The sequence below is a fragment of the Barbatula barbatula genome (assembly GCF_947034865.1).
Source record: "Barbatula barbatula genome assembly, chromosome: 18".
NCBI lineage: Eukaryota > Metazoa > Chordata > Actinopteri > Cypriniformes > Nemacheilidae > Barbatula > Barbatula barbatula.
Window position 1 is genome coordinate 16,902,469 of NC_136781.1, and position 23,967 is coordinate 16,926,435.

Here is a 23,967-nt window from a genome sequence, read left to right on the forward strand (position 1 = left end):
AGCTGTCTCACAAGACTGTATTCAATGGCCATTAAAGAAAGCGAACTGAGAAGTCTTTGACACATTTCGGTGTTTTTAAACTAATTTCTAAAAGTGACTTCTGCACCCTTATGCTAGTTATTTTACTCGCTTCTAGATTTCAACAACTTGGCAATGCATTAGGATTATTTATTTGATTTCTTTGCCACGGTTAATACTCCAAGACTGCAAAAATAATCCACTTGTTCCACAATATTCAGGGTTATTTAATTGAGAAAATAAACTAAATAAAAATGATAGGCTACACATATTAAATTTGCCAGGGCCCCTGCTGGTCGAGTGCCCAGTAGGCCCCTGCATTAATCCGTCACTGCCGAATGCTTTACGTGTGTGATAGTGTTTTTCCTGTATGCATAGACCAAATGTGTTAATAACTCAGATAGCACAGGTACATCTGTAATATGTCTGCTGTAGATCTGGAAAACATCTGCTGTGTAAAAACATCTGATAAACATCTTAGAAAAGGCAGTTTTACATACATTACATTTCATAAGCACATTACAGGCTTCTTCTAGATGTCAATATGTCATCTGAACGAAACGTCTCAGACACATAAGGCAGATTAGCAAACAATGAAAAACTATAAATTTTGCAGATGTAAATCCAGACATTAAAAAGACGTCTTGCAGATGTATGTGTACTATCAGGGAAGAGACCATGGACAAGTACACGTGAGTATGTGTGTTTGAACTGAATAATAACCCACATAGCACAGAGTCTGTAAAATGTCTGCTGGAGATCTGGAAAGCATCTGCTAAGTAAAAACATCTGCTAAACGTCTAAGAAAAGGCAGTTTCAAAAACTTCTTACAGACGTCTTCTATATGTCTACAGTATATGACATCTGACAGGAAACATTTCAGACGTATTGCCGATGAGCAAACAATAGCAAAAAGTTCTTGCAGATGTTAATGTAGACATCAAATAAACGTCTCCAAGATGTACAGTATGTATGCCACTTTACAATCATATAACATATAAAGTGAGAGCCTGGTCGGTGGTTGTCAATGTCCTGCTATTTGAATCTCAATATAAGGAACACCTGTGTTGTTGAGAGATCAATACAGAGTTCTTAAATCTGACAAATGATAAATGGTTTACCAAATAATCCACATCTGAAAGAAATACACTTATGTACAACTTTCATTTAAGCTCAGGAAACAGAGAAGTTAACATGTTCTCTACAGCTCAAGCTAGTATTTAAAATCACGCTCATTGTCATAGTCCTTGGATTTGGGGACACAGGTATTCAGGAAAGGAGACAGATGTTTTGGAGGGCAGAGAAGGCATCTGAAGGAAAGAGATAATGTAAGAGTACAGTAGTAGACCTGTGCCACATCACTTCGAGGCTCTGGCTTCGGTCTCAAGGGTTGGCTCTGGGCAGAATGCCAGCCAAGCTTCCACAATTGTGAAAGTGGAACACTCGCTGGTCATTACTAAAGTTCTGCTTGTTACGCTTAGGGAACCTGCAAATTGCGTGGCACCTGCTACTTGTTTCCATCGCTGCCTGCCAGCTACCTGATAGGCAAATCTAAACGAATGCGAAATTGCAGGCAGATTCGAGTGAATTGACAGAAACGCCAATTATGATCACAAAAGCCTTCTGGCAATTTTTAAGTCAATTTATTCCAAGTTCGTATGTAGCTATAGTACATTTAAAAAACACAAAGTAGAGATTGAAGTAGACCAGGGCTTCCCAAACCGGTGCCTACCACTGACACTACACTTGTTTAACAGTTCTCTTATGTACAGTATGTGACAACCAATAAAACATTTTGTTCACAAAAAGCTGTGGCATGAACTCTTACGTTCAAAACTGATTTCCAGGATGTCTTCATTTTAAACAATGTGAAACATTTTCAAGGTTTTTTGGTGCAATCTGATTGGCAAATCATTTGTTGAGCTTTTTCTATTTAGATTTTTAAAGCAATATTAACTAAGAAATTTTACTGAAGGTTAAAAATTACTTTAGTCCATGATTAGATAAAAGTGGTATAAACGCCACATTGCAATTTATTCTGATATTATCCTGAAATGTCGTAAAAGCCAGCCAACCAGACTGGAACAAATATTTGCATTCTCAAGACATTTAGGCCATTCGTTTGTTTTATTTGTTCGGCAACAACCTTTCCTTGACCCAGTGACATCCTTCATCAAGGTGTTCCTCATCGGTTCTCCAGGTCTAGTCTTTGCCGCTCCACTGAGTCATACACCTCTATAACAACCCCTGACTAAACACCTTCTCCCTCCCTATAACTACGATTCCTGGACGTGTCTCTGGTAATCTTTTTGCAGCGACTACCGTAGGTGCCAAATTGCCATTTTCAGAGTGTCCCTTTGGGTTCTCTCCTCTTGTTGTTATTTGATGGCGACAGGCTTCTTTGTTAAGGAGAGTCTACCCTTAGCCCACTTAGCTAAGTGTTTGACAGCTCCACAATAGAAGCCTTTTTCCAGCGAGCTGCCAGGCGACCAGATGTGGGGGGAGGAGGGGAAGTATTCTCAGGAGGAATCGGGTGTGTGGGTAAAGACATGGTGGGCGACTGCCACCCTTGTACCTGATGTCAACATTGGAATGAAAATGAATATTGAGGGTGTGAACATCTGATCAAGCATAGCTTATAGTGTATATGAATATTACCAGCTAGTAAGGCAATGCATGTATGTTTATGACGTGACTTTATACTGAGTGATTTCGTTCTTTATGAAACAATAAACAAAAGTTGCCCCTTAAACCAACAATGAACCTGATCTGTTAGAATTACAGCATTTCACCTTGTATAAAGTGTGACATTGTTAATACTTTAAGGGTGAGCTCAATACGGGAAGCATTGGCTCATACTCCAGCATATAAGCTTTCCCCTCTCACAGCCGGTTGAAGAATGTTTCCATCTTTTGCTAAAGGGTCCCTTAGGAACCTGTTTCTGCTAGAACTGTTAGTGAGCTTAGAAACGCAGCCGTGCCGACTTTCACGTCATCATTTAAATCACCAGCGAGTACACGGAAATGCACTTGGACTTGTGCGGCAATAAATAAACACATTGTGTGTTTTCTTGCGGAAGGCGAGAGCAGGCCGACGCTGCCCTGAGACTCAGAGACGTTCCAGTTCTGTCAACACTACACACGTCTCAGAAACAACTCACGAGAGAAGCTTCCCAACGCTGCTAGTGCTACTGTCACATATACGTACACGTCAGCCCTCGATTCAGAAAGTATGCGATGGTATTTTCATGGGTTTTGAGACATAATACTAATAATACTATTGTAGACCTTACCATGATTGTAATATGGTACTGTCTGAAGTTCCTCAATGTAAACGTTGTGAGTATGATAAACATTGAAATTTATGACAGTGCCATCTAATATGACCATCTAATGACATCACTGTACCTATGCATGCTATATTTACATTTTTATGGGCAATTCTTTTTAGATATTAGATGGGACCATAAAACCTACTACCATAAAACCCACAAAATATTTTATTTGGCAATTTTTGTAGACATTTGGATGTTAAGGATTTAGGGCTGTCGTAGATTGCATGATAAATAAGAAAACTATCAAAATAACAATCGTTGAACAGATGACTAAGATAAAAAAAATCTTGCCATCTTGGCTAGCTCATAAACCGCCCTGCCTGTTGGAAGACATTAACGGAATGAAACAGTTGTTGAGATTAAACAGGAAAGTGGGAAACTCGGCGACAACGCCCCCTTATCCACCCTTGGAAAATTTTGATTAAGGAGCTCCTGATGGACGAGAGCTCCGAGGGCTGTTTCTTCCTCCAGTCTGTCCCATTCATCCTGGCACAACCTGTCCAGCTCCATCTCTCTCTGTCCAGCGGCTTATTTGCTTTGGCCTGAAGCCATTTCCGACTCCGATTCAGAGCTGACTGGAGTGTCACATCAAGAGTCTATGGTAATGTTGGTGCTGAAGAAGTCCCCCACCTCTCATCTGGGATCTCTCTCTAGTCTCCTCAAGAGTAGGATTCTGTTGTCTGTGTTTATCGTCACTACTGAGGGAATCTCAACGTCTTTCAGAAGTGCTGTCTTAAGAAAATAAAAGCCACTCCTCACATGCCGGGAATATTACATATTGCCAGCATATTAGTTTTCTTTGACAACAAAACGAAATATGTATTTATTTATTAGATTTGATGGACAACAGCGATGATAAGGCAGCCAATAAGAAGCTTGTTGATAAAATGCCCCCCCAAAATATATGTTTACAAATTCTAGTCAAAGGGGGGGGTCCACTGAAGATGGATTAAAGATCCCAGTTTATTTTTAATTCCCATAGTTGCATTTGTGTTGTTCAATACTTTTGATGAGTTTACAGTTATTCATATTTTTTTCTAAAGAAATATTAATAAAAAAATATAAAATAAAATATTTAAGTGACCCTAAACATTTGAGCGACAGTGTGAAACTATAACCAACTGTATATTCAAATGATCCGCCATTATTGATTTGAATTCGATGACCATTCATGCTGAAGTCTCTGTCAAATCTGAGCACATTGTTGTGTTGAGATCTCTTTTAAAACTTCACAGGAGGCACATCTGAGATCACTGGGGAAATCCTAAGAAGCAAAAGTTTCCATCTAATTCCACTGTTGTCGGGGAGATGAATGTCTCGGAATTAGTCCCCCTTTGTCTTCAAAATAAAACCCTGCATTTCAACACGTTCTTTCCACGATGCGGCTGAAGTCTTAATCCAGATCTCATGAAGGGTCTTTTGAGGCTGTCAGATGAAGTTCAGACTTTCAGGGTGCAGCCAACCTGAGGCTTTCAGCATCATTAGAAACCAAAGGTGAAGAGCAGAAGCAGCTGTAGGCATTCCCATCCACCTCCAGAAGAAAACACTTCACGCTCGCTTCTGTGACTAATTCAGCCTAATGTATTGCAGTTTGATGACTCCCTCAGTTGACTTCATGTGGGATGAATGCTATATAATGTGTGTTTTAAAGAATGAGTAAGAATGTGTGAATCAGCTTGTTATGTTGGCAGAGAGTACCGCACACCCTTTGTGTACTTACATGACAATGATTAAGTAAAGTATAATGCACAGTCAGTCAGATAAAAATTGATGGATAGAGCCAAATAAACAAGAAATAAAAGTCGATCTGGACCCCAATATTTACATCTACATTTATGCATTTGGCAGACACTTTTATCCAAAGAGACTTACATTGCATTGTAGTGTACATTTGTGAATGTTCAATATGATTGAGTATTATAAATATGTGTGTAAAACTTGCGTTTTACTCCGAAATGCGTCAAAATACCGAATCAAGGTTCACAAGGACTTTAATAACATTCGTAATGAACATTTAGTCTGTTTGTCTCTCATAAACCGCTTCTACATTTGTGTTACATCAGCCTCACATCGGACAATCGGCCACTTTGTTTTCTGAATATCAGCTTCGGCCATTACAAAATCCATATCGGTCAACTACTAGTTCAAATGTATGTTTCATGTTACTGTTTTCAATATAAAGCATTAACTGAAAATGCATTTCCCCCTTAAACGGTTTCCGGCTTAGATACACAGCGAGATGCTGGTCAAATAAAGCCCAGGCGGCTGTAAACACAATACTCCAAATGACACAATGGCATGTCAAGTAATTAAAAGATCATCAAGCAGAACACGTAACCAGAGCTACATCCCTAAAGGTAATCCTGGAGCGGCTCTCCTCATCCATGTCTGACACGAGGCCGTATACTCTGGTGGGCTCTCATCACAGACTGAAGAAAAAGCAGCAGTTGAGTGTGACTAATATCAGACTCAGAGTAAATTACACCACTGATCAGCAGAGCTCTCAAGGAGGTTACAAAATGGCCGATCCGCTGAGGAAAAGTGCCGTTTTACGACTCCTCACCACGGTAAACTTCAAATTAAAGCCGCTGTACCGGCCGCCTAATGGACGATTGTGACTCAAGTGGGAGAGATTGAAGTGCTAAAGGTTTATATGATGGCATATTTGAATCCTTCATGTCAGTCTCGAGGTGTTATTTCTGCCATTTCTGCCTGCTGGCTGTGGGACTCGAGAGGTAACGGTACTTACTGTAACAGTTTTACCCCACAACGAGTCAAATTTTACCCAACCTCAAAAAGCAACTAAACATGAATTTTGATCAACTAACATACACCCGGCAAAACAAAAGCATATGGATGACATGCAGCGTATTTGTCAGAAAGCCTCTCGGTGTTCATTGGTCCCTTCACTACAATTCAAACATTCAACTTCAGTTCATCTCATGAGGACAAAGCCAAGGATTGACAGTAATGTTCTTGCCCTGAGGGTAACATCTCTAAACATTTGGACTGGTTAAATCATTTAAGACCCTTCAGAAATCTGCCAAGACAAACTGAATAGATGGACAGCGTACAGTAAATATAAAGAGCTCTTGGAATGAAGAGAAAATGACATAAGCGTTTAGATCGCCAGATAATTCCAGACTTTAAATGGCTTCCACGAGTAAACAATGCAACATTCCTCCAGCTATTGTTTGCAGTATCACCCCATCACGTCTCCATAGCATCACGCAATCTCAGCAACAGTTTCATTTGTTTGAATCTGTCTGGACTGTTTAGAAAACCTGGAATTTACAGATTCTAACAGCTAGGGGTTTGGCGTCACTAAAGTCAAGTAAAATTATTCAAATTTGTGTCTATAATAACTAAGAATAGAATGCGAAAAATACTTTTAAGTGATACAACTTGTCTGCTCTCGTTGCCATCCTTGAAGGGATAGTTCATCCAAAAATGAAATTTCTGACATGAATGACTCTTTCTCTAGTTCTTTCAAACCTGTATAAATGTATTTGTTTGTTTGAACACAGAGAGAGATATTTGGACGAGTGCTTGTAAGCAAACACTTGGACTCCATTGACAAGCAATGTGTTCGTGAGATGTTTGGGTGAACTATCCCTTTAATTCATTATTTATCCAGTTATATACATGTAAGTTATCCAGCACCATGTGCTAATAACATGCAAATAATTATATTCCGAATATAATTCAACAAACTTGGTTGTGTGTGCTTTTGTGTGCCATGTGATAACCACCAAGAACACTTTAGCAGCCCTGAAGCATCGTCCAGGCAACTCCCATCCACTTCTTAACATAATGGCTGTGAGTTTTGAATGCAAGAACTACTCACAATAATAATACAAATTTGCTCGATGTACCTATATCTGATACGCCTTAATCAAACTCTCCGAAATAGCATTTCACAGCATGCAAACCATACGCTTTTGTTAGTATTTTAGTAAGGCCTTGGGAGGTAGCAAGTACCAGGAACATTTACATAATGTGTGCCAATAAAAACGCGAGGATACCATAAACTGTTAATTTTCATTCTGTTCCTTCAATTTGTTTGGCAAAAAAAAATACAATAAAGTAAAAATCTGAGGAAGTCAAAAAAAAAAAGGGCCAGACCTGTTTAACTCAGAAATGTTGTACAGAGGAACAAAGGAAAGATTTCTTCTCCACCAAGAGGGACCCCCTCAAATAATGAATCAAATGAATACTCACGACTTCTGCGGCACAGACTTGGTTGCAGGTTTGTTACTAGGAACGTTGCAGCGTTCTGCAGGAAAAAGAAATATGGACAAATCACAGAACAGCTATTGGCTGCATACACCAAAGCACCAGCCAATTGATCTGGCACAGCGATGTGTCAATGACAAAACACTGCCTTTTAATCATTTTCTTTTATTATTGCGAATCAGAAGTTTATTGCTTTTTCTGGATATTGCTTGACACCCAATTCTGCATGAGTTACAACATGACATGTACAATTAAGATTCCCTTACTTCCATTGTATCCTGAGGTCACGTGCTGCGGATCCTTGGAGACACAGAGATAAATGCAGTGAAAATGTGACGATCCCAAATCAAACATTATAAAAACATCAGACAGAAAACAAGGCCACTGCCTTAACTTGAACAGAGCAGCTACAGATGGGAAATAGCCCGGCTGATAGCTTTAATTGATTTTACACTAATACAATTAGAGCGGGCACACAAATCACACTTCAGTGGGTGAGCGAGCAGAGAAGAGACGTCTGCGCCCGCATTACGCCGCGATTTATGGAGTCGGCACGTTATTAGTAGTGTCATCCAGGCCAACCTAACAGATTCAGACCGTGTCCCATTAAGAGACAAATAATGGATGCCACTGCAAAGAGAAACAAAGCATCGTGGGATTTGAAGGGAACTGCGAGTCTGCACAATGTAGGAAACTGTTACAATTTGCAGTAAATTGCAAAAAACTTTTTAATAACATGCTTGTTATTCCACTTAAGAATATTCTTCTAATGCCCTGTGGGTTTATTCTCACTGGCTTTAATAAATGTGATGAAATAACCTGAAAGAATTCCTCTTTTTCCATTTGACGTGGACATCAGAATAGCGGTAAAAAGAGTTTTTCTTCAAAATCAAATGTAACAGGAAGAAGTTTTATTCAAAGTTTGGGAAAGAGCAAATAAGAAGAAGATGAATTAACCGAATTCTTCAAAACCTAGTCAGTGTATGTAAGATAAGTAACCCAAAACGAACATTCTGTCATCATTGACTCACCCTCTTGTCAAACCCGTATGACTCTTTCTTTCCGCAAAACACAAAAGATGTTTTGAAGAAAGTTGGTAACTGAACAGCGCCGGAACCCATTCTATTATATCGACACAAAACCAATGCCAGTGAATAGGTGCCAGTTAACAATATTCTTCAAAATATCTTCTTTTGTGTTCTGCGGAAGCAAAACAACTCATACAGGTTTGACATGACAAGAATAAATGATGAATTTTTATTTTTTGCTCTAAAAGTTCATCCGGATATCTTGCTTTGGTCAAATGAAGGAAGTGTTCAAAGAGAAATATTGATTGTGAATTTATCTTTTGTAGATAAACGTTACGGTAATATACTATTTTACACAATATTCGTGAGTGATTTTTACTGCATCCCTAAAAATGCCCGTATATCAGTTTGATGCATTGAAAGGAGGCTGCCTACAGTATGTTCTCTAGGCAGGAGACGTCAAGGAAGCGCACTAGGTTTGTAAAAGAGCCAGAATATGTTAGCAGTACCAATAAAAAGCGCTTCAATAAGCATTTAATGTAATGATACCCGGTGTCAACTTTCTAACGTTGACTATAAAGACTATTTAGTGTAAATAACTCAAAGAAAAAGAGAACGAGAGAGAGCTCACCTTTGCAGGGATGGGAAACTTGGTCTGTTCAGCTTTGCCTGGTGTGTGTATGGCAGTGAGAGGTGGAGGCCAGGAGTGGGTCATCTCCTACAAAAGAGTTTTAACATGTTTACAGTAAGACACAAACACACACAAAAACAACTCGACGTATCCTATTCTGCACATACAGCCGAGAAAAAAAGACACCCTTTCAAAATGATTTGTCGTTTTTCTGAATTTTCTTTTTATAGGTATGTGTTCGGGTTAAATTATAAATTTTGTTTCATTCTGTGAACTAAGAATATTTCTCCCAAATCTTAAATAAAACGATGGCCACAATATATAAATATATTTATTCACGCCTGTACATACTACAAAAACAAGTCCTTGTGACATCATGAATACTCATATCAGAGAGGAAATATTCACAAATATATATTTTTTAATGGTCAATCTGTTTTGTTATCACGTGCTTCAGTATACTGTCACACACACACACACACACACACACACACACACACACACACACACACATGCACCCTTATACTAAACATCTCTGTTCACACTTGCAATAAAAAAATCCTCCACTGCGTACATTAACACCATACGGTTGAACAATTTACACAGTGTGCTGGCTATCCCCAATGCTCCATCTCGCTTTGATACCAGAGCCGTTTACAATAATAAAATCAATGATCTCGTGTGTTTTAACTTGGCAGGTTAAAAACGAATCAGTAATGTTAAAGCACACACTAAAAAACAAAGACAGAACGTGTAGCTGCGTTGTATCAGCCAAGAGAGCAAAAGCAATTCGATCACATTTAAGTGAATAAGACTGATCAACATACAGACGGTGGGAAAAGTGATCAAGGTATTTGAAGATCGCACGCAAACAGGCGTCTCACTTAATTATGAAAAGTGATGCCAGAAACTAAAGGAATCAAAGGCCCTCAGAAGAGAGTTTATTCATCAAGCGTTCCTTCAAGAAAACAACATTCTTGGCTAATGGCAGCACACGCAGGGATACTGTGAAATCTCTGGGGCACGTATGGCGCATCTCTCCCTAGAAAACCTGTGTTATTACATTCCAGAAAAACGCACACAAAATCCATTTGTTTCTCCGAGCTTCAGTGGGGGTGAGGACTGGCGGCGGAAGCTTTGAGTTGCAAATTAAATTTATTAAAAGCAATGGAGCGTTGCACCCCGGAGCCAAACAAGGTTATCCAAACACGAGCAGGTCGGATCAGAGGATGTTTACTCTTACGGCGCTCGGACAGCTCAGCTACATCCCACACGTATATGCGTTCGGTTCGAAAACATTTTGTTGGGACAACCTCTCCTGTCCCTAAAAAACACCAGATTCATATGTGATTTATGAGTTTGGATCTCTAACGTTCTCTTTTTTGCTTTCGCTTTCTACGGTTTGGTCGTTTTTGTTATTGTTGTGCCACGCTTAAAAATGTATGAATGTCACTGCTTTCGATAACATTTTGAATCGAGTGACATTTATTTGACAGAAAATAGCACAAAAACATTTCAAGGGGGTCTTTAAAAAGTTTCTTATGATAGAGGTTGTGTTCAAAATAAAGACACTATTGTGACACTTTCTGGGTATCAATAGTTGGTGAATGTGAAGTGATGAATTTCACTTGTGCAATGACATACCATATTATAGGGATAGTTCACCCAAAAATGAAAATGTTGTCATGAATTTCTCACCCTTAAGTTGTTCCAAACCTGTATACATTTTGTTGTTCGGTTGAACACAAAGAAATATATTTGAAAGAATGGTTTCTGAGGCACCATTCACTACCATAGTAGAACGCAAAATGGGATATTTTCAAGAATTTAGGAAAACAAACATTTCAACATGTTCTACTATGGTGGTCAATGCTGCCTCAGAAATCAATTTTCAAAATATCTTTCCTTGTGTTTAACAAATAAATGTATACAGGTTTGCAACAACTTGGGGTTGAGTAATTCATGACAGAATGTTTGGGTGAACTATCCCTTTAAGGGAAACTACACTCTAAACTGACTTTAAACATCCAGTAAAGTCCAGAAATGCCAGATTTCCCTGGCAGCAGTTGAAAAAAAGTAATTCCAAAAATTGCTCCAAAATGTGATTTCGGGGGAAAAATCAAGCAACATTTGTTTGCAGATTTCCAACGCAGATTGCAACATTTGGGTTATGCCCAGGCCACAATGCTCGAGGGAGCAGCTCTGGCGGAACTAAAACCTTCAGATGACACACAGTTCATATCTCAGTGAGTCACCAGAATACAACAAAACAAGCACTTGCCCAAGAACACCTTTCAACCTCCAACAATTCAATTTTGTTATCTAATGCAATGCTTAAGTTGTTAGTCAGAATACTAGACATTTTGGTGTCAGAATAAGAGTTTGATTGACAGGTGCATCTAAGAGCATGTGACACAGTGTGTTAAATGGTTGAAGGGAATGTGCATGCATCTTATTTTCACATGCCAGTCAACTGGCACCACTGTAAATCTGGATTCATTAACCCAGAGCATAAAAAAGTACTTGACACAAAGATATAAACAACTAAAATTGATTTGGGCAATCTCATAAAATAGTTATTCATTATAGCTAATGTGAATATTGAATGTTCGTCAATAATACACGCTTTCAGACACAATGACATCCAACTACAGCGACCGTTCTGTTTCTCCAACTCTATTTGCAAATATTTTCACACTGGCTCAGTTCTGGACTGCAAATAACCTTTTGGTTATGCAATAGGAATGTGTGAGCTCAGATCAGAATCTGCTATTGCTGCCGTCTGCTGTTTAAAATAAAATGTATTTGTCTTTGCTCGCTTCATGAATGTTGGCTTGGCTTTTTATCCATGGTGAAAAAAAGCTTCTTGGTCGGCGTAGAATAGAAGATAAACGGTGTGATAAGCCTGTGACAGCGTCAACTGTAGTTTAGAGGAGCAGTTCAGTGCTACCGGACGCGGTAAGAGTTTTGAAGGGATTATTGGGTAGATGTGCAGAAGAATGCCCTGTCAACAAGTTCTCATATCATTTTTGAAACTACTAAGAGCATCTTTGACAAGTAATATTTCTGTCACAGTAATACTCCAAACTCTTATTTGTGCTTTGTCCGAAAAGAGATTTCAGGACAGATTCCCATACTTTTGACCATTCATTTTCCATTTCCGCAGTTTGCATTGTTTTTTTTCTCTCATAATTTTGCAAACATATTATTTTAAATGCTTTAAATAGCGAAAGGTGAAGCACTATTATGTGACCATCTGAGAACTTATTCGCTGTAGTAGTCTTAACTGAAGAGTTGTTATTGTCTGAAAAGACTTAAGAGTTTTCTTTCTGACATGATTCAAATATACATCACACACTAAAAAAATACACTAGTCTAACTTGAACTTTGGCTGACCTGAAAGATTACAGATGGCAGAATATAAAATGATACACCAAACATTTTGTGCTTCCAGAAGTTATTTTGCTCAAGGTGAAATATCATTCTGTTTTCTATATTTGCTGAGAAAAAAGCATTCATGGAGTGAAACCGAAAGCAATAACTTTAAGAATTAAATCAAGCGTTAGGTCTGGCAGGTCACATAAGTCAAGCTCACATCTACCTATAGAAAATATAAATACATAGATACGCAATCACAACTTCCGTTTAAAATTTATTCAGCTATCCGCAGCTTATCTGGTTGCGCAGGAATCAGCAAATTACCCTCCCCCTTCCCCAACTCCACTTCACTTTCTTTAAGAACTAATCACATCTGTTTCTTCTAATCTGTTTACCCTAAAGAGGGTTTATCGCTGGAGTTTTTGCCCAGAACAGAAGATCTAAACTGTACGCTTATTGTCAATCACGTTTGACGGTGATCCTGACAGAAAAACATTTGATCCATTCAGCTAACTTTAGACTTGTTTTTTTTTTTACTTTCCTGGATAACAGAATCTGAACTTTTCATTATCAAAAAGACTCATGTTAGGGTATATAATTTCAATGCTACAAAAGTATTTAACAATAACTCATTAATCAAATAATTGATTTATATTCGCTAACAGTTGACATCAAAGCGAGTCATATCTAGATTCTGCAACGTCATGGCCAAAGAAGAAGATTGTGCGAATCATGTTGAGATTTAACTAAAACACGTCCTTTTCATGAATTACATCTGAGTCAACATCAATGGAAATCAAGCATGCTGGACTACAGCAGATCCTCTGAGCAATCCCACCATGCATTAGATCATACAGACGTACTCCGGGTTGCCCTGGCAACATGTTCTGGCTCTGTCCCAGTGCATAAACAGGATACAGGATATGGTAACATCACACCACTTAAAGTGATGTCTGTCGCGTCACAAAAGAGATCTAGTCCTACTTAATGTTCAGAGATGCTTCTTATAAAACATAATAGACCATAATGCTTTTTTTTGTATCAGCTGTTCTTATTAGTAATTGTAACCACATTTTAATTAGACTATCACCATTCATGCATATGTAAATACTGTTCAGCATCAATCTACCAATCATCCACCATACACTGTGTGTGATAATGTACTGTATAATGGAAGCCTTTGAATTGCATTACAGACTAAATATATTGTGTTTACATTAAATGTATAGCATTTGATGTGCTGGTGTAAACAGCTGTTGTGAATGAGATATTTATATACATACGGTTTAGATCTTACTAACAAGACGGAGCATACAAATAAAACAATTAAATCCAGCTGGAACTAAATGAAATGATTCTGAGTGCTATTAAGACTGAGCATCACGAGGCTAAGAATAAAACATCGAGCACTTTTACATATTAATGCAACAATTTGAAAAGTGTCACGTTTCTTATAACTTCCCTCACGCTATTAAGAGCAGATTTTTAAAGGTACATTCTAGAACAATAAGCCCATCAGTCGTAATGTAAAGGGGCTTTTCTTTGAAAGTAGATTCTCATGACAGTGAAGTGCCATTGTGTGCAAAACGGCGCCAAGCAGGTGACCAGACATAATGAGTCTACCAGAGAGAGAGAGAGAGAGAGAGAGAGAGAATCTAACTCACCCGCAGAATTTCCTCCACACAATTGGATTCGCTGGGCAGGCTGACCTGTGGAGAAACGGATAAGAGATCTCTCATTAAAACACTGTCGACAACGAACAAGTGACAGAAAGATAAAAGAGGGGAAAAAAAACGTAATTAATGCCACAAAAACAAGGTTTAAATGATTCAAGTTTTTTCGTATGATTCTTAAAGCATACGATCGCTCTGTTCAAAAGCCTGATGAGATGCAATGCCGCCACAAATGACTCCAACTGATCAAAAAAAGTGCTCGCAATCCATATAAAACCAACTGGAAGACCCACCCTGACCGGCAATCCAGCTTAGGCTGGTTTATACTATTTCTAGAACACACAAATAGTGATACTACTTCCATTTAGCAAAACTGAGCCAATTATTGGAATTAGCTTACATTTTTATATTTAAATAAAGATTTTATATATATGTAATGCTTAATTGTATTTTTTATTTTATGAATTTTAATGAATCTTCTTTTTAAATTTCATTTTTATGAATTTTAATGTTTATAGATTTATGTACTTGTATCACTTGAGTATTCAAAATGTTTAGAATACTCAATTTGAATTCAATATTAAAATGGAATTAATATTTTTGAAATGTATTTTTTTAATTCTTTTTTGCATTCAAATGGAAATAATAATTGTATTTAATCTATTATTTATTTAGATTTCTGGTATGTGTTTGCATCACCTTTTGACAGTAAATAAAAACAGAATACTCCATTTGAATTGAAAATTTTTAATTATCTTATAATTGTTTTGCGTTCATAGCAATGCTTTGAGGAAATCATCATTTTTTATTTAAATACTTAAATTAAATTTGTTTTAATAAAGATTTCTGATATGTTCGAATATTTATTTGTGGCATTTTTGCCTTTATACAGTATTCAAAAGTCCAGTAAGAGAGAGGAGGCGGAGTGGAGAGAGAAGGGGATGGGATTGGGAAAGGACCACGAGACGGGAGTCAAACCCGGGTCGCACGCCTCGTGTCGGAGCACTGCCCACAAGGCTATCGGCTCTGACAGATTTATGATAGATTTATGTGTCTGTCTCATCTTTTGGCATTTAAAGCACTGCTTTGTGGATTTGCCTTCTGTAAAAAAGTGAAAGAAACGTGAAAATGTTAGAATTAGAAACGACTCTTCGTCATGATCATGCTCAACATTGTTTCTCAACAGAAAGACACGCAATACATCCGTATACATCGATTAGCTGTGGCACGCCACCATAATTGAGTGTCTCACAAGTGGCACCTCTTGGATAACAGAGGTGCAGGGTTCTCACACCGACACGATTTAAATGCAGGCAGGGAATTGGATAATCACCAGCTTGCATCTGAGCATCATAAGGCATGGAAATGTCAGCGAGTAAACATGTAACCACAATGATTCATACACACTTAATCTAGAAGACGAGAATACTAATTTAGGGCCAGCAAGCCCCCCATCGACTAATACTCTGCAATTGACACAACATAAAGAGATGAAAATAATAATTGCGATTGTGAATTCATTGCACAGTTAAACAAGTCCCCAATCTAAATCAGCCTTTGATGTGTTGTGCGCCAGGGTCTGCCATCAAATCTAACAGACCACAGAGATTAAAAGATGCTCAAATAATGTCTAATCGTAACTATGTAGCGTATTACAAATAATAAGTTCAACACAATTCAGCATAATATGAATACAGATGAGAGTGCACTTTGGACACGGTAAGCTCCGAGCAATGTTCACAAATCTTTATAACACCAGATTCAGTTTGAATACATTTTTTTAAATCAGAAGTTTTGTTTACAATATAGTATATACTGTAAATATTTGAATATGTTTGCAATATTTAGGGTACGTATTATCTGTACCTTTGAAATCTGGGGCTTCCTTTATAAAATGAAATTTCTACGATCATTTCTCAAAGTGCGTACGTGTGATTCACTCTATGAGATGTGAAATCTGTAAATCGCAAATGATCGTGAAATTTCAACGTTTTAAATCTCCGCCTTTCAATGGTGTTGAATTAATGTCATTGTTATATGAAACATCAACTGTCAACGTCCAAATTCTATACGAGCGGCAATAATGACTTGCAGCAAAAACCTGCAGCGCTAAGCACTTTTCCATGTCAAAGACCGTTCTTATAAAATGAACGTTGACGTACGCCCCTTTTATAAATGAGGCACCTGCAGTCGGATTGAATTCATTCGTATTGACAAAAAAGGGAGCATATAGACATACCTGTGGATTTCAGAATAAGCATTGTGACATTATTTGGCAGTCTATTCGTAATCTCTCACACTGTCTGTCTCTCTGGATGGTGACATCACTGGACTCCAGGCATTGCATGATGCCATCCTACACTATAAATGTCAGCTGATCTGAGGGCAAGCCACAGTGTAGGCACTATCTGTTTAATTCTGACTGAAGCGTGTGCAAAACAGAAAGGTCACAGTGTTCTTTGAGATGTTCCTTAGGGCACTTCTGTCTATTTTGACATGTTCACTGACCAATCGCATCAGCAGACTAGAGTCTCACACTTACTAAGGAAAATATATAGCACATGCATTTGCATCCTTACACACAATGTTTAGGTCATAGTTCACTGCATGCATAATTTTGACATTTGTCCGTGATTAAACTGACACATGATTATTTAACAGATATACAAATGTAATTTTAAATTATTTTAATTGTCAGATGGATATTTTTCAAGGGGCTCAAGAAAAGTCTAGGGGGGATAATGCCTCTCCAACACCCGCCCCCCCCCCCAAGGCTCGACCATGGGTCACAAACAGGGGTGCGTTTCCCGAAAAACAACACAACCACCATAGTACGATGCATAATTGGGGAAATGAATGATGGTGTAGTAACCGTGGTAAATGTCAGAGTTCAATCGTTTGATCCAAGTTGGATGTGCAATCTATTGCATTACATACAGGTGGTGGAGTAATGATGTCGACTAATAAATACGTTCAGATTGACTGAATGTCAAATTCTTGCTGTCAGTAACATACATTGCATTTGACTTTTGTTATCCTATTTTTGTTAGACGTTGTTTTATGTCAAGATATTTCATTAATTGATACGTTTCCTCCTACGTCACTACGCCTAGGGATTCCCCTGGGTCCTTGAGCATGTAGGGTTCATGCACTTTTCCAAAAACAGCGCTTGTATTTTCTTAACAACCTAAAGATGTCAAATTAAATTTTTATATCTTAAAAATGATGGATTTTGGTCGTTGGAACGATTGTTTCAGGAAAAACTGGAATCGTTGAACTATGCTGGAACCACGGAACCTGCGACCATAGTAGCCAAACGATGCTTTTAGGAAACGCACCCCAGCTTTGTTGATTTAACTGTTGTTTAAATCATAATCGTTCTTATTTTTTGGGTCTCCTTATCTAAATGTAATATATATATAATTATGTACACAAAATAAAACTAATGGCATCTTCTAAAAAGGTCAGTGTGATCATCATTTTCCTGAAGCAACATCGATAATTTTCTTATCTCCATGTTGTAGTAATCTACAAAGTACAATAAAAATATCTTTCAAATGAAAAAAATACCAGACCCTCAACATCCCTTAAGATGCCACCCTGGCCACCAAAGTCGGTCAGGGCCTGTAAACAAAGCTCACAGACATAAACTTCCTGTTTGCTCAGAGCCGGTGTACAATATCCTGTTCCCATAGAAACGAAATGTTGGAGCCGAGCCGCTCTAATCAGATGTTTCACTGGCATTGTCCTCCATTGCTCTGATATTAAGAGTGTGGTAAAGTGAGCTCGATCCTTTGACACAGGAGTTCATTTCTTCGTTACCTGTGGTGAACCCCATTTCCATTCCGGTCGTGACACTAAAAGGTGCTTTGCGATGCGCTCTGAATGCAAACCCTGCTCTTATAGCCTCCGGGCTGACAGGAAATGTCAGTGATATGAAGAGGGATTCATTCCTGTTGCTAAATTGTTTATGCCGGAGAAAGTCTCATTTTTGGTGGAGCGCGGATGAATGTTACACTCTCTTTCATTAAAATTCCACCAAAATGAAGCAATTTCTAGACCCTGTAAAGATACCGTAAGATTTAATGGACGTGAACAAGAGCTTGTCTGTATAAGTGTTTTCAAAAGCCTTTCGGGAGGCCAAATTGCTTTTATAATGATGTAATGTGTATATTTAGAGGCCCACGGAGAAGCAAGTCGCCCTCGTCCTTCATATTCCACCAATATATTCGGTGAAATGGCGGGAAAAGGGATCGTCCAGCTGTGATCTTATTTCCAGGTTTCAGCGGGAAGCCTCTCAGAACTTGTGGATACAATCTGATTGAATGGGTTTCCAAATGATTTTTGTGTGACGGGGCAATATCCCATCGTGAATAAAATGGCTTCTCAGGTTAGATTATTGTACAGTAAAATATTACAACGCAGCAGCAAGAGAAATGGCCGGAGAAGTAATAAGGGGGAAAGTATCACGAATGATACTTCTGTAATACATCAATTATTTCTCCTTGATATCAATTAGATGGAGAGCTTAAGACGTTTTCTTAAGTCTCCTGTGTCTCAGATATTCCTTCGGAGAAAGAGCCAGATATGTCCCAGATGTCTCCATTTGAGTTTCAGAAGAGATCGCAACAATGTCACAAACTAAACCCAGATTTGACAAGTCTGCAATAAAAGTCAATGGGTCTCATTTACTAATCCGCCTAATTCCGCAACACGATGTGTTCTTAGAAGTCCTAGTCACGGCTTAAAGACGTCCTGTCACAGACCGTTGACTAAACGTATGATGCATTAGGTACACCTTTCTGGAAACAGGTTGTTATCTGATTGGTTGAATGTCACAGGATTTCCGGGAGATGGGCATGTCGCATTCTTTAACCGTCCGGCGTAAAACATGACGCGGCAGAAAACGAAACGTGATTGGTTGCTTTACTACCTGTCAGGCATATGGCTTCTTGGGTGGGCCTTGACCAAAGAAAGCGGCGATAAGTTCCAGACCTTCAGTATGAAGAATAACTTCAGTATGAAGGTCTGGGTACCCGAGACTAACCTCGTCCTAATGCTAGTGAATTAAGAGTATTCTAAATGAATCTAAATGAAAGTTTACTCATAAAACAAACCTAGTCCATCTCCATATTAGGGCTTTCCGCCTAACCTTTCCTTTACCACCTGTCTTAATTCAAAGATACTTCAGGCAACCCCATGTGACGCTGCCTACAGACGCGTCTCGCAAGTCATTTCAAGTGCGCAGTCCTCAAAATTGGTTTATACACAACATCTTTTATACAGACACGCAGTTTACAGAGTTCTCGGCTGTTATTCAGAGAAACCCCACAGCTCGAGCTAGTCTAACGCAGCTTTTCGTACTCTTTCACTGTATATGATGAAATAATTGTAAGAGAGAGAGAGGTGGTTTTTGCATATGTGTGCTTTCGCTGTTCCTATATTTTTTCTTATATTTAGAACAAATTTAAGTATGAACATTTTAGTGAATAATTTCTTATTTCTGAAAAAGTTTGTATGTCATATACGCGGGTTTCAAGCAGAAATTTGTGCATGCTTAGTTTACGAGACCCAGTATTTCTGAAGATTTTTATTTGATTTCAACCATTTATCATTCAATTTTACCAAATACACATTACTGTATACAATAAATTCATTTACGTTCTTAATGTAATATAACAATGCCACATTTTTAGTTTTGTTTTCCTTCTTCTTAAAGATTCAGTGAAATACATTTTCTGGCATCTAGCGGTGAGGTTGCAAGTTGCGTATCTGTCAATAGATCCTACAAACATTTTTGAGAAATGTCTGAGACTAAATTAAATCTCCTGAGCTATGAAAGAGCAAATAGATTTTTTTTAATGTGTGGCCACGAAGAGTTGTACATTTTTGTTATATGTTACATGTTGATCTTACTTGTCCCAGTAATATCAAATGTGTAAATTGGATTTATTGTGTTTTAAAACCATATCTCACGCATGTGGAACAACGTGAAGTGTGAATAAACTATCAAACTATTCAGCGTTACCAGCTTTAATCACTTCAGTGTATTTTTTCCGGTATGAATTTAGCACAGTGTCTTTCGGCCTTGCCACAAAAATGACTTTTTAATTGGCAGATAAAGAAATCACCAAAAGTGTCACTAATTTCTGCGTGTTTTTTTTTTTAGCTTCCTATCGTGGAAACCGAAGGTGTCAGTCAAGTCATACCGTCAAAACTGCAGAATCTTTTCAGAGAAGGACCTATTCCTTTGAATTACCGGAGGATCCGCGAGAAAAACGTGCAGACAATTACTGGGGCGGAGTGTGGTTTTTCCTCTGAAATAGCGGTTCAGAGAGTGCCAGTGCAGAAGGAACAGATAAGATGAATTCATCTTTTTCTTAAAGGGAAAGACAGAAAAAAATGCGGTATTGACGTGGGGGAGCTGCTCGAAGCACTTTGCCGAGCTCGAATAGTGTTTAAGACGTGGAAGAGTGGTTCTGGGAGTAAATAGGAAAATTTGAAAGGCGAAATGAGAGTGGCTGAGTCCTTAGCACCTGACAGTGGATTGAGGAATAAACAAGGAAAGGCAGATGATGGATGACAGGAGAAGAAAAAAAAGGACACGGATGACTGTTTCCGCACGTGCACCCCCCTGTGAATATAGTCCTATCTCAATACAGATGAGTGGGCAGATGAGATGAAGCTATTTTTGTACTGTCTCACCCGAGAAAGAAGTGACGGACGAAACTTTGAGAAACGAGTCAATTTGGGTGCACATTTCTGTACTAGATGAGACTGCGTGAGACGAAACTGAGACATTTCAAAAGGACAAACAATGGCAAGTGAGCGAATCCAAAAGGCTATTTGCAACGAAAACCCATTTGTCGCCATATTTAGAATTTTGAGACACGACTGAGAATGTACAACCGCAAAAGAGTGTTAGGCATAAAATTTAAAATTCATAAAAAGAAAGGGGCACAATTGGGGAGGGGTTTGTTTGCCACGCAAATGGAGACTTGCGTCTCGGCGAGGTTGTCAGAAAGCCTTTGAACTGTCATGTGTAATGGAGTCTTTGAACCGAGAAGACAGACAGCGAGAGACAAAAAGAACAGTGAAAGCAGGTTCACGCTCCCTGGCTTCTCAGCGGCGCTCCCGCCTGTCCCATCATACATGATTTAGAGTGACCGGACCAAATGTAGTTGTTAAGGAGGCACCTTCACACGGGGCGGACATAGAGGGGATCCTCTAGATGTGTTGACACAACCAGTTCCAGACTGGGATAATGTAATGCAATCTCTTTCAAGTTTCTTCAAGGGCCCCGCTGCTAGAAAACACAGCCTTGGGAAAGCCATTCAATATTCAACACAACTCTCGACAGCATCTCACCCTTTTGTTGACACCTTAACGCTGGCTTTTGAGCACGATGCTTGTATATGTATTGTATTAAAGAGCACGCTACAGTGAGTGACACTTCAGTATCCAACTTTGAATGATTGAATGTAAAGCTTCCATCCTCTAAAAAATGAGTTAACTTTATATTCAATTGAATGTTAGGTATATGTACACTTAGACGTCTTTCAGAAGGTTCGTTTTGTGTACCTAGTCTATGAAATCTAGCGCCATCTTGCGGCAAGGTTGCGAATCCACTACGGCGGCTGACACAGGATTAAGATGTCGACACGTCTTCGCTTCTTTGCGTGAAGGGGATAACGCATTTATGAAATGCGCTCTTTAGAGCAGTGAAACCATTTAGGCCTACTGTAGAAACGACATAGCGAATTACATGCAAGGAGACCCGCGATGTATGTAGATAGCAATAGCTCATTCTAAGGTAATAAATACATTTCATTGAAATAACCGGCACTGATGATTCAATTCAAGAGTCCATTTTTATAACATGTTGATCCACTGACCCGTCTGAAAGCCGTGAAAAGGGTCATCTGCATTCAGAGGTGATAAAGTCATTCGGAATGCAAGATATTCAAAAGGCCCTTCAAACACAACTCAATAGCATGTCATCTTTAAATCAAAAGAGCACTCGCAAGACAACAAATTCTTTGCAAAGAAAAAGCACTTTCCCATGAGAAAATCCTTTGAGAGCCACGTCAATAAATTAAAATGCAATGTGGGGAAAAAACTGAGTCAACTTCCTTCTGCAGTCAATGATGTCAACTCCAATTCACTTTTCTTGGCATTACAATTTTTTCAGATTGTTTTCTAGCTTTTAGTGCAATTAAAGAAATGCAGAGTTTGTCTTGGTGGTCTGACTTGGTAATGTGCTTGTTCCAGCAGTTTCCTAGCTTTGCTTTAAATTCTCTTGGCCTGCACCGGATACACCTTTCACAGTATTTGCATTATCAGACAGTTTAATCAATTAAAATATTTCTTAACTGGCACTTTTTAAATGCGTTGTCAACATTCCCATCCATCCTTTACCTTTGCCTGGCTGAAAGATTGGGGTTTTTCACACATCTAACCTGATTCAATTCATGTGAGGAGTCAAAAATCAACACAAATGCAAATCAAAATCTAACAGTAAGAATGTTTTACTCACTTCACAAGTTTGTCTTTTGTTGAGCGACTGCTGAGCGAATCATTAACTACATCACATACTCAATCTGAGGACTCTGCTAGAAACATCTTTATAGAAAGGGTCAAATAAAAAAAGATTGGAAGAATGTTTTGCAGAACAAAGTGGCTTTGTCAATCATTTGACATTTGTTAAGTGATATGGTTTTACAAGTTTTTATTTTTATCTTGAAAACTGAAATGATGTGTCTTTCTCATTTTTAGCAACAGGTGCATTTTCACAGAAGAAGGTGAATTGCGATAATTCTGTGCTTACTGCTGGAAATGTCCCACCCAAATACCCAAGGGAGTCAAAATGGCTCAATAATCTCTTTAAAAAGTTCACTGTTTTGCAAATGAGCAGAAAGACATATTTATGAGAAGTAAACAGTTCTCAATACCGTTCTGAAAATGTAAAAATCTGTCATTATTTACTCGCCTGCAAGTCGTTCCAAGTCTGTTCTGTTGAACACGAAGAAAGATATTTCGAAAAATGTTAGCAACTGAATTTTTGGGGACATCATTGACTACCATTCAAATTATTGGATCATTGTTTTGTTGTGTTGAACACAAAATTTGACATTTTGAGGAATTTAGGAAAGTAAACAGTTCTGGGGCACCTTTGACTACCATTTTGATTTTTCCTACAATGGTAGTCAATGATATCCCACAAAAGTCAGTTGCTAACATTTTTTCAAATATCTTTTATTGTGTTCAACAGAACAAAGAAATATATACCGGTTTGAAACTACTGTGTGCTGGGAGGTTGGGAGTAATTCATGACAGAATGTTCATTTTTAACTCTTCGAGATCAATTTCAGACAATGTAACAGAAATAAACTTCCTCTGCCTCCTTATGACATGTATGTTTTCTGATATTCAGACATTGTTATGTTCAAACCAGCTCAGGACAAACATAACCTTGTAGGTTGCTGTTGCTTTGAACTGCTCTATGCTCTTTGTATGAACTCGCAGTTGAGGTTTTCATGCACGCGTGTTATATTTTTTCCCCGTATCTGCTGCTCACTTGAGCGGGCCAGACTAGTAAGTTGCCTGTGCTGCTGTGGTTGAGATGCTAACATGTGCTGACATCCTCCCACAGTGTCGTACGATCCCCTG

General features: G+C 38.5%; 1 protein-coding gene across 1 annotated transcript in view; it reads right to left on the reverse strand.

Moving 5' to 3' along the window:
* aff2 (AF4/FMR2 family, member 2) overlaps positions 1–23,967 on the reverse strand; it is a 169,061-nt gene that overhangs the window by 61,187 nt on the left and 83,907 nt on the right. Inside the window, exons 4-7 of the mRNA XM_079480599.1 lie at positions 14,290–14,334; positions 9,248–9,334; positions 7,855–7,888; positions 7,574–7,628 (exon numbers count right to left, since the gene is read on the reverse strand). Coding sequence (XP_079336725.1) covers positions 7,574–7,628; positions 7,855–7,888; positions 9,248–9,334; positions 14,290–14,334 — 221 coding nt within the window. The remainder of the gene's footprint in view (positions 1–7,573; positions 7,629–7,854; positions 7,889–9,247; positions 9,335–14,289; positions 14,335–23,967) is intronic.